Raw genomic sequence first — 15,112 nt, forward strand, 5'->3', positions numbered from 1 at the left:
CCTGGACGCGACTTGCACTAATTACCGACGGTGACTCCTTCGATACCTTCCAATCACATGAAAATTGCCTAATTTAAGCTAGGAAACGTCTCAGTTCGTACTCGTTGATCTGCGCAACAGTCAAAGTTGCCATCTTTGTTTATATGAGACCCATATATCTCGCACATGCGCAGCGCGACGACTGACGCGCTTTAATTAAATTAAGCACAAAATATAGCTTACTACTTCAGTCCCCATACGAACAAGGTCTTACTCTGTACCATAGCCAAGGAGGAAGAATTGAATGAAAAGTGTAGAAGATGTTAAAGAAGAGGAATCATCAAATGGTCCAACTCGCAATACAAATCTACCATTGCCATGGTCAAGAAGAATGATATGACAAAAGCACTCCAGTTTCGTCACATCAGGTTTGGTAGTAATACCTGCGCATTATTATATCAGTATTTAGTGCGTCACGAGGACGCTGTTTATTAAAATTTTTGTTCAACTAACAAACAAACAAACAAACTAACAAACATAAAGGCCCGTGAAAAACGTTTCTACTAGTTGAATCACGTAATTAATTGTCGCAATTACATGTAGCTATATAATATATCACGTAAACAGCAATGAACATTTGTATCATAGTTTTTGAATCACGTCTGTAATCTAAAATGTTTAATTTTGCGATTGACTATTAACGTTACCTGTTCTGGCGCGAATTAATTACTCAGATTATTAATACATATATAATACATGATGAGTTTTCTGGACACATCATACTAACATTATCACGTGAATATGTATTTCAAAAATGTTACATTTACAACTTAGTTACATAATCTGAGAAATGTCATTATTATATTTTACCATTTTTTTGTTTGCTTACATACTGCAAAAAAACCAAAGACTGTTATGATCACATAGTGTTTTTGTATCGTTAAATGACGCTAATAAATCGTAAAGAATCCAAAAATATTTTAACCAAATTGAATATTATACTATATACCCACGGATTGCATTAATCAGGTCCTGATCGTTTTTATTATTGTGACTAACAATTTTCGTGATATGTAATGGAATTAGTCAAATAAGCGAGTAGTTTACCCCTTAAGCACTAATTCCACTTATTAATTAGACTGGTCCTCAAGTTATACATTGTTTAAAAAAACAATTGTTTAGGGTCTTAGCTTATTTGGTTGATAGCTATGCTTTTACAATATGCAACATTAATCAAAGAATGCTTTCTACTTCTATGCACAAGTGATTTAAAAAAAAACAGTAAACACCTCAAACTAACGCCACTAACGACAGATTTTTTCGGATTTTTTGTTAATGATTTATATTTTAAATTCTACTCATACCACACTGATAGCATGAATTCATATTTGTATCTGAACAATGTTTTACTGTAACGTTGACGATGAAATCAATACACATGGTTTAAATCAGAACACGAATAATACACACAAGCAAGTTATTCACGAGCAAAGAAAATGCCTTTATTGCGAGAAAGCATCGTCAGCAAGCAACATTCAGTGGTACAGATAAAAAATAACTTGAAAGTTGAATCTTTATGAAATATGTTTTGCTCACTGCTAACACCACAGAGGATAATGTTGACAACCTAGCAGAGAGTAAACGCCCTACATTCTTGGGGTCTCTATTTTGAGGAAGAAACCTAAATGTCAAAGTTCAGGGATAACATGATTGATTACATCAATGTATCAAAGAAAAATTGACGGATCAAATTAATCTTAATAGCTTTCTACCAGTATTAACTGTGGTTTGAAATTTGTTAAATTAAGCTGTGGTCAGTGTCAATAGATTGCGGAAATTAGAAAATGACTTGTTTTATAGGGAGACTATTTATAAAGCAGCCAGTGTATAAGTAACTCACACCATGGGACATCGGGAACTTGTTTTGGGCTTCGCCCTCACATCTCTCTGCCCTGTGGCGTCACTGTGACTTTTTTCCCAAAAGATCACCGTCCCATGTAATTATGAACACTTGTTTTAAATACGTAAATTACAGAGATCCCGAAGACATTTCCGGTCGAAATGAACTCGTGAAATTTTTCTTCTATTAACACACCTACAAATATTACACATAAACACACATATATAAGAAAACTAGGATATCACTCAAAATCCCAAATGTCAACAATCGCTCACAAATCAGACTGAAATAAATGTTATCAACTGTGAGGGCGCTGCATTACAAGGCTATTACTAATAACCTCTCAGGACGGGCACATTATTAAGGATTATCATATGACGAACTGTAATATCCACGATGTAGTATTGATTTAGCTGCTGTATTAATATTCTTGATCCACACAATGCGATGTCTTTTGATTCCGTGCAGTAACTCACGCGAACATCACCGATATGGGCAAGGAAAGGGTGTTAGTCCTGAATAGTTGCATGGTTGCAGCTAGTTGCATGGTATGGACATAATATAAATCAAATACAATTAGTTCCATACATACACTATAGATGACAAGTACTGTCAATGAGCAATAACGTACACCTATTTTTTTTCTTTTCTTGTTTTTACCTTTTTTTTGGTTAAACTACCTAAATAATGTACTTCACACATAATTCGAAAATACTTCAATCAAATGAATAACCATTGAATGATGTCGAACAATTCCGTATAGGTTACACTAAAAAACGAACATTTCAAAAACATTTCACCAAATATACTTTAAAGGGCGGTGGTCGTCGCGCTGCGCATGTGCGACATCTGTGCTGATAAACATTGGTTTTCCCACAATCCAATGCGCTTTTCTAATAAAAATAACAAGTATGAGGTTTGACCTGGGTGCGACTTGCACTAATTACCGCCGGTGACTCCTTCAATACCTTCCTCCAATCACCTAAAACAAACCTAATTAAAGCTTGGTAACGTCTCAATTTGTAGTCGTTAATCTGCTCAACAGTCAAAGTCGCCATCTTTGTTTATATGAGGCCCATATATCTCGCGCATGCGTGGCGCGACGACTACCGCCCTTTAACTCAAAAGTGAACAGTGTGTTACATTATAAAACACATTCGTAAAAAGTGATCGTGTCATTTATAAAACTCAATAATTATTTGTTATACATAATAATACAACTTGGAATACTTACAATTAAGACGTTTTGCTTTCAGGTACGATAAAATTGATTTTGAAATACAGGGACTGTCCTCGACTGAATTAGCACCAAAATGTATCGCTAGTGACAACGTGCTTGGGAAATTGACAAGGGCTGTTAGTATGTCCTGGTTATATCGCAGGAATAACAAACTAATTATTGAGCTGTATAAACTAAAGTCATATAATCTAGACACACTCTGGTTTGGATAAAGTCGGAGTTACCGAAAAACAAACAAACAAACAATGTACCCCATTTTTTTGTACAGTTCAAATGCAAACTGAAAAATTCTCACAGATTCATGCATGAAGGAAAATTATACATTCAAGTACTAATACGCACTGACAAGCAATACCTCGAATACCGTCAAAACGATTTTCAACTATTTCCAAGCCAGTAATTATCGTTTTTTCTCCGATGTGCTATCCTACAAAGTAGATATAACGATGTTAACCAACAAAATTGCCGAGTGGAGGAAACCGTTCGCATTTAATTTTGGCTAGAAAAGTAGTGATTAACGCAACATGGTTAAATGCCTTGAAACGAAGCTACATATATTTAAAAAAAGGTTCGAAAATGGGTAGAAATTTCGAATGCATTGTGAGGGTTTTTGTGAAAACGATTTTCACTGGTTTGGTAAAATAGGTATACATAATTATGCTACGATTACGACCGGTTTGGTATTTTAGTAATATAGTTGATAAAGAGAATCTAAAAACGTACCGATTACTACAGACGTTGTCACCTAAGGGTAAATCATAACTTCTCAATCTAGAAGTGTGTCTCGTTTGTATAACTCAACTTTACATTAGTTATAAACTTTTCCATGTCCAACATTTAATTCAATACGCGAACGTTTGTGAATGCGCAACCTCCAGCGCACCTTGACATTCGTTTGTGGGGTGCATGGTTATAGTAATATCTAAACCACGCTATAAGATGGTGACTTTAAACGAACTCTCAAATACGATTCACAACACTTTAAAAGTAAGTCACTAAATAGATTCAACAAAAGCCCATAGTAAAACAGTCACTCATGAAAACATTAATTATTCATTTAAAGAAAGTTAAAATCATACCCCAATTCTAAAATTTCACTAAACGGCAGAATGCAAGAAATGTCAAATTAAGGATGAATTTAACTTTCTCATATTCAGCTTATTTCAAGAATTCAAATATTCAAATTCAATAAATGTTAACACTACTCAGTACAAATGATATAGACATAATAAGGAAATTATCCAATAACATTTTCAAATACAATTGAAGAACATTTTTCACTTGTTTTAAAATGATCATTATGTAAATTCGTCCTTACAGCCAAACCTCAGAAAAATCAAAACGTATACATTTGAGACACGTTTAAAACAAACAGAATGAATGGATATATAGTATATAGAAATGTATATTGAGTAATTATGAATGTAGTATTTTGTTACAATTATATAATTATTCAAAACAATTTTATTTTATAAGATATCAACCTTAACGGAAACACCTCGCTTTACTCATTGCCCTGGGTTCGTCGCCAGGCCTTCAACAGCTGGGCGGCGTCAATAATTAATGTCCGCATTATACACCACTGACAGTTTGAGCACCGGAATCTGACTTCGGTGCGTCTGATTTCTGATTGCAAGAAAAAAGAAAAAGATATTTGATTTTAGTTCATATTAATTAGAGAACGTCGATTGCAGTATTGTGTGTAATACCACTAGTATGCAATTACACACCTGAGATCATGTTGTCAACAACGAATTCATAACACAACATATCGCACATCCGGGCAATAATGAGGGTATTAAAGTCATATAATAATAGTACACCCAAAACATTTCTAATTGCAACTGCTTGCTTTTTCCTGAAGGGTAATTGAAAAATACTAAATTATTATAGTGAATATGTCCCCAAATATAGTGTACAATGTCACTAACACAAAATGTTTTAGGCACGAATCCGCTACCTTTATTGGGGTTGAAATTGACAAACATTTAACATGGAAAAATCATATTAAGAAAATTAATAAGCTGATCAGGAATAAGACTCTCATTTTTTTTAAAATTAAGTCATCATATTCCAAAGCATACCCTTTTGTTATTATATTATTCATTAATGCAACCTCATATTACGTACGAACTGGAAGTAATCGGGGGAAGTACATATCCATCACTACCCAAAAATTGATTGCAAGAATTATAACATTTTCTGAATTTACTGCCCATAATTTCAACCAGCTTAAAATTCTTGACATTTATAAACTACACAAATTTCTCCTTTTTATGTTTTTGCACGATATTGTTAACACACCACAGAACCTGCATTATATTCAACACAATCATAATACTAGACAACAAAACAGAAATGATATCTCAATCCCAAAAATGAACACAGCAATTGGTACATTTGCAATATCTCATTTAGGTCCAAAATTATGGAACAGTCTACCCATGGCATTGAGAAAGGAAAAAAAAACAAGAAAAGCTATTATCAGAATATTTGAAGTGGTTATTTATATATATTTGACATATTATCAGTATTATTAAAATTTTTAATATGTCGTTTTTCCTTCTTTTATTTGTTTCAATATTTTAGTGTCTACTGTCACTATAATATTTAATTTTATATAAACCTGTACAAGGGATCTGATTCGATTAGCTCTGTAGCTATTTAGGTTCCTTTTACTCATGACAACTTTCATTACAACAGTGTTTGTAAATATTCCTATGTGTAACAATTATGGGTAAATAAATAAATTATTATAAAAATTATTATAATTATGCTATAGCTTCTTGGGTCGGAATGCTAAAATCTGTAGAAGGGTATGCATATTTCTCAGATATTTTCAGGGACTCCAGTTCTTTCTAGCTCAGATTTTACTTTGACTTTTAATTAAGTATCTCGAATAGAATAAGTGGCTTATTCCCGATTAAATTTTAGAAATCTGTAACATGACTCACCCTCCTCTTGCCGTCAGACCGGTTGTAAAACACCCATTCACACAAAGCTAGCGGAATACTGATAGCAACTCCAATTAAGAGAATGATGAACGCTCCACTCAGGTTGACCAGCGGCAATGCAGCTACCCTGACCCTATCATCGTCTTCTAGATCCTCTTGCTCAGACGAACATGGACCAAAAAACCACTTTGTGTAAAGCAACTGCAGATTACCATTTTCTTGAAGTTCTAAAATTGCTCCAGAGAACTCATCGCGAAGCGTCGAGCCAGTGGGGAATGCGAAACCGTAGGATCTCAGGTTCAGAGCCCCGGGCATTAATGAAAGGCTGCAATCACGAGAGGCGGCATACTGCAGTAACGCGCTTTCCCCGAAATAGACATATCGACCGTTACTTTTAATTACTCGCTGGATACCCTCCTCGCTGCCGTAGGTAAACACGCTTGGTACGGCTTCACTCATGAACTCCCACATGCGTTGGTAGATTGGTACATTCGAATTGCGGAAGAATACAGCTGTCGCGCCGAACTCGTTGGTGCCATAGCGAATTGTTGTTTGACGGGACAAATCATCGACATTTTGTATGGGATGATCCATTCTTTCTACGGTAAGGAAAGCCCCCAGGTTAGATAAGTACGCAAAAAGTATGACGAGAGTGAAAAAGAACCAAATTCCACTAAGAAAACGTGTTGCAACTGATCTAGGAGCGTTGTGATATCCTTGTAAGGTGAATGTGCTCATTACAAACCAGAAAGAGTTAAGACAATTGAAGTACTGGCCCTCATCCCAGGACACTTCGCCCCGCGTGTACAGCGCCCTCCACCCGTAGGGACTCATACGACTGAGAAAGAACATGACAAGTCCGACTACTAAAAATGATATCACGATGCAAATCCACACCCAGAAAGTGAACGGCGTGAAGATACCAAATAGGCTTGTTGTCTTCGAATCAACCGATGGCTTTTTCATTAGAGCTCGTATTGAAGTGTGCATGAATGGCTTGGAGAAGTCAACAACATTTTCCCGTATTGAAGTGATCGTAATAGGAGCTGCGGCCAAGTCAACTTCCTGCAGACAAAAAAATATGATACATGAAATGATAAAACACTGCCCGTGATAAATAGTAGTCGCGCACTTATTACAGAATTTCTGGTGAAGTTTTCCCACAATGGCGAGATAAAGCGCCAATTGTTTTTGCAAACTTTTCGCCTACATACCCTAGCTCCGAATAGGGCAGCTTGACTGTAATATTGGGCCAATGTCGTGAAATTGACGGAAGGCTTGTATTTTACCAAATTGACAAATGAATAAATAAATGAAGCAAATGTTGTTTGCTAATATAATAATATAATATAATATAATTATTCGTCAAGACCCTGAGCGTGCAAGAACTTGATTGGCGCCAACAAGTTTGCATTTGTATTTTGACTACTCTCGTTCTTTCAAGGGTGGCAGTCGTCGCGCCGCATCCTGTTAGATATGGGACTCATAGCGACGTATACAACACGTGTAAAATACGTTGTTTATTTACATGAAATTCGAACACGCGCTGCGCGACGACCGCCGCGCTTTCAGCTTTTATCTACCATATCTATTGCTCTTTGGTTCACTTTCATGTATAGGTGATATTTTTTTTTTGAGTGTGACAATTTAACGACGTTTAAGAAAGAAATGTGGAAAAATTGGCTTAGTAACAATTGAATTTAATAGGAAATAATTATTGTTCAAAAGTGAAATATGTTGTGTTGATACAAATAAGGACCAAATATTACGCAATATTTTTACCTCATTGGCCACTTGTCCTATCATCCCAGTCCAATTTCCGTCCCCCTTCGTAGATCCATATCTACCATCTGGTACCAACTGAAGTGTATACTCAAAACCAATTTTTTTCGCTATATTCTCCAATAAATCGGCGATATATCCCTCAAATCGTGCGTTACCTTCAAGACCATCATTATTCTTCATCATCATCAAAAACGGTGGTTCCTGAAATGGAAACACGTCACATGACAACAGTTTTATGGATTTTCAAATTAATCACCCTTAAAGCAGGATGGTCGTCACCTGCGCACGCGCGGGTATTGAGTCCCAAGAGACGATAACAACACACAATAAAAGCGCAAAGGCTCATGGGTAGACGCTTGTTTGTAAACAATGACACGCTATGGCCATCAAACGCAAGCGCAGGTGACTACTCCCCCGCTTTAAATCTACCGTGTATGTATCGCTTATTGTCTGCCAGTGAGTTGGTATACTTCTTTCAAATAATGCCCGCCCTCTAGCAACGAAATGCATATTGACTTCTGTTCGTCTTGGGGTGAACGCTGTCCTGAAGCATTTACCAAGGTGACGTCGACTCGGAGGCAGAGCATTTTATTCTCATTTGCTCTTCCCAGGAGGTTTTCGGCTTAAAATACATTTTCTTGACTTTGAGTACGGAATCCTAACACAGTACTTATCAATATAGTTGAGTTAAATATTACAACTCTGTCTGATCGTGTGGTACATTTGTCGTTCACAAATTACGACATGTCTAAAACCAGTGTTTGATATTGACGGATGACAACATATCAATTATCGTCGCTGTGATCGGCGTTCCTTGCATATCTTACGTCACAGACGCGCTTTGCCACTATAGGGCGTGACTCCTCCACATAGAGTATTAAGGGTTTTTATAAGTGTATATTGAAGTTGACAAGTTAACATTGACGAATATATCAATCACTATCAACTATGTAAGTATTGTACTTCTATCCAAGGTGATATTAATTATATAAACATTCACTTACCAATATTGTGGTGATATTTAGTGTAAGACTAGCTCCCAACTTAGTATCGTCTGCTTCTCTCGAGATTCGACCATTCATATCGTCTGCTTTTGTGTAAAAAAGGAATATACATTTTTGAGTTATGAAAGAATACGTATGTTAAGCCACTATTTTGGTATTTGCCACTATTTTGGTACCGTGTCAATAATGAGCGGCCTAGGAGGTGGCAGTAAAGCCTATTGAATACTACTAACGAGCAAGCGGACAATAAATATATCGACAATAAAGACCGCCACTAGTAACCAAAATATTTGCAGATTGTTTGGACATTGGTGGATTGTAAAAGTATCAAGGTTTAGCCTGAAAATAAAATAAACTGAAGGTGTGTTCCAAATTAAATGTTTCTTAGAAAATGGATTTAATGACAAAAATTCTTTAACAGTAAAATTGCACACAAATTATACTTCACTAGAGGAATAGTACCAAAATAGTAGCACATATGATTTAATTGGCGGGAACTGCTACACTTCACAATAGGGATGGTACCAAAATAGTAGCACATATAATTTAGTTGTCTGGAACTGCTATACTTTACTATAGGGATGGTACCAACATAGTGGCACATATAATTTAGTTGGCGGGAACTGTTATACTTCACTATAGGGATGGTACCAAAATAGTAGCACATATAATAAAGTTGGCGGGAACTGCTATACTTTACTATAGGGATGGTACCAAAATAGCAGCACATATAATTTAGTTGTCGGGAACTGTTATACTTCCCTATAGGAATGGTACCAAAATAGTAGCACATATAATTTAGTTGTCGGGAAATGCTATACTTCCCTATAGGAATGATACCAAAATATTAGCACATATAATATAGTTGGCGAGAATTGCTATACTTCCCTATAGGAATGATACCAAAATAGTGGCACATATAATTTAGTTGGCAAGAACTGCTACACTTCACTACAGGAATGGTACCAAAATAGTGGCACATATAATTTAGTTGGCAGAAACTGCTATACTTTACTATAGGGATGGTACCAAAATAGTGGCACATATAATTTAGTTGGCGGGAACAGCTATACTTCACTATAGGGATGGTACCAAAATAGTAGCACATATAATTTAGTTGTCGGGAACTGCTATACTTCACTATAGGGATGATACCAAAATAGTGGCACATATAATTTAGTTGGCGGGAACTGCTACACTTCACTATAGGGATGGTACCAAAATAGTAGCACATATAATTTAGTTGTCGGAAACTGCTATACTTCACTATAGGGATGATACCAAAATAGTGGCAGAAATAATTTAGTTGGCGGGAACTGCTATGCTTCACTGTAGGGGTGGCACCAACATAGTGGCACATATAATTTAGTTGCCGGGAACTGTTATACTTCCCTACAGAAATGGTACCAAAAGAGTAGCACATATAATTTAGTTGGCGGGAACTGCTACACTTCACTATAGGGATGGTACCAAAATAGTAGCACATATAATTTAGTTGTCGGGAACTGCTATACTTTACTATAGGGATGGTACCAAAATAGTAGCACATATAATTTAGTTGTCGGGAACTGCTATACTTCACTATAGGGATGGTACCAAAATAGTAGCACGTATAATTTAGTTGGCGGGAAATGCTATACTTTACTATAGGGATGGTACCAAAATAGTAGCACATATAATATAGTTGGCGGGAACTGCTATACTTCACTGTAGGGATGGTACCAAAATAGTGGCACGTATAATTTAGTTGTCGGGAACTGCTATACTTTACTATAGGGATGGTACCAAAATAGTAGCACATATAATTTAGTTGTCGGGAACTGATATACTTCCCTACAGAAATGGTACCAAAATAGTAGCACATATAATTTAGTTGTCGGGAACTGCTATACTTCACTATATGGATGGTACCAAAATAGTAGCACATATAATTTAGTTGTCGGGAACTGCTATACTTCCCTATAGGGATGGTACCAAAATAGTGGCACATATAATTTAGTTGTCGGGAACTGCTATACTTCACTATAGGGATGGTACCAAAATAGTGGCACGTATAATTTAGTTGTCGGGAACTGCTATACTTCACTATAGGAATGGTACCAAAATAGTATCACATATAATATAGTTGGCGGGAACTGCTATACTTCACTATAGGGATGGTACCAAAATAGTAGCACATATAATTTAGTTGTCGGAAACTGCTATACATGTACTTCACTATAGGGATGGTACCAAAATAGTAGCACATACAATTTAGTTGTCGGGAACTGCTATACTTCCCTATAGGGATGGTACCAAAATAGTGGCACATATAATTTAGTTGTCGGGAACTGCTATACTTCACTATAGGAATGGTACCAAAATAGTAGCACATATAATATAGTTGGCGAGAACTGCTATACCTCACTGTAGGGATGGTACCAAAATAGTGGCACGTATAATTTAGTTGTCGGGAACTGCTATACTTTACTATAGGGATGGTACCAAAATAGTAGCACATATAATATAGTTGGCGGGAACTGCTATACTTCACTATAGGGATGGTACCAAAATAGTAGCACATATAATTTAGTTGTCGGGAAATGCTATACTTCACTGTAGGGATGGTACCAAAATAGTAGCACATATAATTTAGTTGTCGGGAAATGCTATACTTCACTATAGGGATGGTACCAAAATAGTAGCATGTGTAATTTAGTTGTCGGGAACTGCTATACTTCCCTATAGGGATGGTACCAAAATAGTGGCACATATAATTTAGTTGTCGGGAACTGCTATACTTCACTATAGGAATGGTACCAAAATAGTAGCACATATAATATAGTTGGCGGGAACTGCTATACTTCACTGTAGGGATGGTACCAAAATAGTGGCACGTATAATTTAGTTGTCGGGAACTGCTATACTTTACTATAGGAATGGTACCAAAATAGTAGCACATATAATTTAGTTGTCGGGAACTGTTATACTTCCCTACAGAAATGGTACCAAAATAGTAGCATGTGTAATTTAGTTGTCGGGAACTGCTATACTTCCCTATAGGGATGGTACCAAAATAGTGGCACATATAATTTAGTTGTCGGGAACTGCTATACTTCACTATAGGAATGGTACCAAAATAGTAGCACATATAATATAGTTGGCGGGAACTGCTATACTTCACTGTAGGGATGGTACCAAAATAGTGGCACGTATAATTTAGTTGTCGGGAACTGCTATACTTTACTATAGGGATGGTACCTAAATAGTAGCACATATAATTTAGTTGTCGGGAACTGTTATACTTCCCTACAGAAATGGTACCAAAATAGTAGCACATATAATTTAGTTGTCGGGAAATGCTATACTTCACTGTAGGATGGTACCAAAATAGTAGCACATATAATTTAGTTGTCGGGAAATGCTATACTTCACTATAGGGATGGTACCAAAATAGTAGCATGTGTAATTTAGTTGTCGGGAACTGCTATACTTCCCTATAGGGATGGTACCAAAATAGTGGCACATATAATTTAGTTGTCGGGAACTGCTATACTTCACTATAGGAATGGTACCAAAATAGTAGCACATATAATATAGTTGGCGGGAACTGCTATACTTCACTGTAGGGATGGTACCAAAATAGTGGCACGTATAATTTAGTTGTCGGGAACTGCTATACTTTACTATAGGGATGGTACCAAAATAGTGGCACATATAATTTAGTTGGCGGGAACAGCTATACTTCACTATAGGGATGGTACCAAAATAGTAGCACATATAATTTAGTTGTCGGGAACTGCTATACTTCACTATAGGGATGATACCAAAATAGTGGCACATATAATTTAGTTGGCGGGAACTGCTACACTTCACTATAGGGATGGTACCAAAATAGTAGGACATATAATTTAGTTGTCGGAAACTGCTATACTTCACTATAGGGATGATACCAAAATAGTGGCAGAAATAATTTAGTTGGCGGGAACTGCTATGCTTCACTGTAGGGGTGGCACCAACATAGTGGCACATATAATTTAGTTGCCGGGAACTGTTATACTTCCCTACAGAAATGGTACCAAAAGAGTAGCACATATAATTTAGTTGGCGGGAACTGCTACACTTCACTATAGGAATGGTACCAAAATAGTAGCACATATAATATAGTTGGCGGGAACTGCTATACTTCACTGTAGGGATGGTACCAAAATAGTGGCACGTATAATTTAGTTGTCGGGAACTGCTATACTTTGCTATAGGGATGGTACCAAAATAGTGGCACATATAATTTAGTTGGCGGGAACAGCTATACTTCACTATAGGGATGGTACCAAAATAGTAGCACATATAATTTAGTTGTCGGGAACTGCTATACTTCACTATAGGGATGATACCAAAATAGTGGCACATATAATTTAGTTGGCGGGAACTGCTACACTTCACTATAGGGATGGTACCAAAATAGTAGGACATATAATTTAGTTGTCGGAAACTGCTATACTTCACTATAGGGATGATACCAAAATAGTGGCAGAAATAATTTAGTTGGCGGGAACTGCTATGCTTCACTGTAGGGGTGGCACCAACATAGTGGCACATATAATTTAGTTGCCGGGAACTGTTATACTTCCCTACAGAAATGGTACCAAAAGAGTAGCACATATAATTTAGTTGGCGGGAACTGCTACACTTCACTATAGGGATGGTACCAAAATAGTAGCACATATAATTTAGTTGTCGGGAAATGCTATACTTTACTATAGGGATGGTACCAAAATAGTAGCACATATAATTTAGTTGTCGGGAACTGCTATACTTCACTATAGGGATGGTATCAAAATAGTAGCACGTATAATTTAGTTGGCGGGAAATGCTATACTTTACTATAGGGATGGTACCAAAATAGTAGCACATATAATATAGTTGGCGGGAACTGCTATACTTCACTGTAGGGATGGTACCAAAATAGTGGCACGTATAATTTAGTTGTCGGGAACTGCTATACTTTACTATAGGGATGGTACCAAAATAGTAGCACATATAATTTAGTTGTCGGGAACTGTTATACTTCCCTACAGAAATGGTACCAAAATAGTAGCACATATAATTTAGTTGTCGGGAACTGCTATACTTCACTATATGGATGGTACCAAAATAGTAGCACATATAATTTAGTTGTCGGGAACTGCTATACTTCCCTATAGGGATGGTACCAAAATAGTGGCACATATAATTTAGTTGTCGGGAACTGCTATACTTCACTATAGGGATGGTACCAAAATAGTGGCACGTATAATTTAGTTGTCGGGAACTGCTATACTTCACTATAGGAATGGTACCAAAATAGTATCACATATAATATAGTTGGCGGGAACTGCTATACTTCACTATAGGGATGGTACCAAAATAGTAGCACATATAATTTAGTTGTCGGAAACTGCTATACATGTACTTCACTATAGGGATGGTACCAAAATAGTAGCACATACAATTTAGTTGTCGGGAACTACTATACTTCCCTATAGGGATGGTACCAAAATAGTGGCACATATAATTTAGTTGTCGGGAACTGCTATACTTCACTATAGGAATGGTACCAAAATAGTAGCACATATAATATAGTTGGCGAGAACTGCTATACCTCACTGTAGGGATGGTACCAAAATAGTGGCACGTATAATTTAGTTGTCGGGAACTGCTATACTTTACTATAGGGATGGTACCAAAATAGTAGCACATATAATATAGTTGGCGGGAACTGCTATACTTCACTATAGGGATGGTACCAAAATAGTAGCACATATAATTTAGTTGTCGGGAAATGCTATACTTCACTGTAGGGATGGTACCAAAATAGTAGCACATATAATTTAGTTGTCGGGAAATGCTATACTTCACTATAGGGATGGTACCAAAATAGTAGCATGTGTAATTTAGTTGTCGGGAACTGCTATACTTCCCTATAGGGATGGTACCAAAATAGTAGCACATATAATTTAGTTGTCGGGAACTGCTATACTTCACTATAGGAATGGTACCAAAATAGTAGCACATATAATATAGTTGGCGGGAACTGCTATACTTCCCTATAGGAATGATACCAAAATAGTGGCACATATAATTTAGTTGGCAAGAACTGCTACACTTCACTACAGGAATGGTACCAAAATAGTGGCACATATAATTTAGTTGGCAGAAACTGCTATACTTTACTATAGGGATGGTACCAAAATAGTGGCACATATAATTTAGTTGGCGGGAACAGCTATAC

The 15,112-nt window shown here is 36.5% G+C and overlaps 1 protein-coding gene across 2 annotated transcripts in view; it reads right to left on the reverse strand.

Annotated features, from left to right (window-relative positions):
* Window positions 1–1,456: 1,456 nt before the first annotated feature.
* LOC144345499 (glutamate receptor 1-like) overlaps window positions 1,457–15,112 on the reverse strand; it is a 36,181-nt gene continuing 22,525 nt past the window's right edge. Inside the window, exons 2-5 of one of the 2 annotated variants that reach the window (XM_085503421.1) lie at window positions 8,863–8,945; window positions 7,856–8,059; window positions 6,074–7,138; window positions 1,457–4,745 (exon numbers count right to left, since the gene is read on the reverse strand). In XM_085503421.1, the coding sequence (XP_085359547.1) occupies window positions 4,692–4,745; window positions 6,074–7,138; window positions 7,856–8,059; window positions 8,863–8,945 (1,406 nt within the window). In that variant the 3' untranslated portion in view covers window positions 1,457–4,691. Of the gene's footprint in view, window positions 4,746–6,073; window positions 7,139–7,855; window positions 8,060–8,862; window positions 8,949–15,112 lie in introns of both variants that reach the window. The other variant, XM_078006911.2, reaches the window with a different exon arrangement.

The sequence above is a fragment of the Saccoglossus kowalevskii genome, chromosome 9 (genome assembly GCF_978046115.1).
Source record: "Saccoglossus kowalevskii chromosome 9, keSacKowa6.1, whole genome shotgun sequence".
In the NCBI taxonomy this organism is placed as follows: Eukaryota; Metazoa; Hemichordata; class Enteropneusta; family Harrimaniidae; genus Saccoglossus; species Saccoglossus kowalevskii.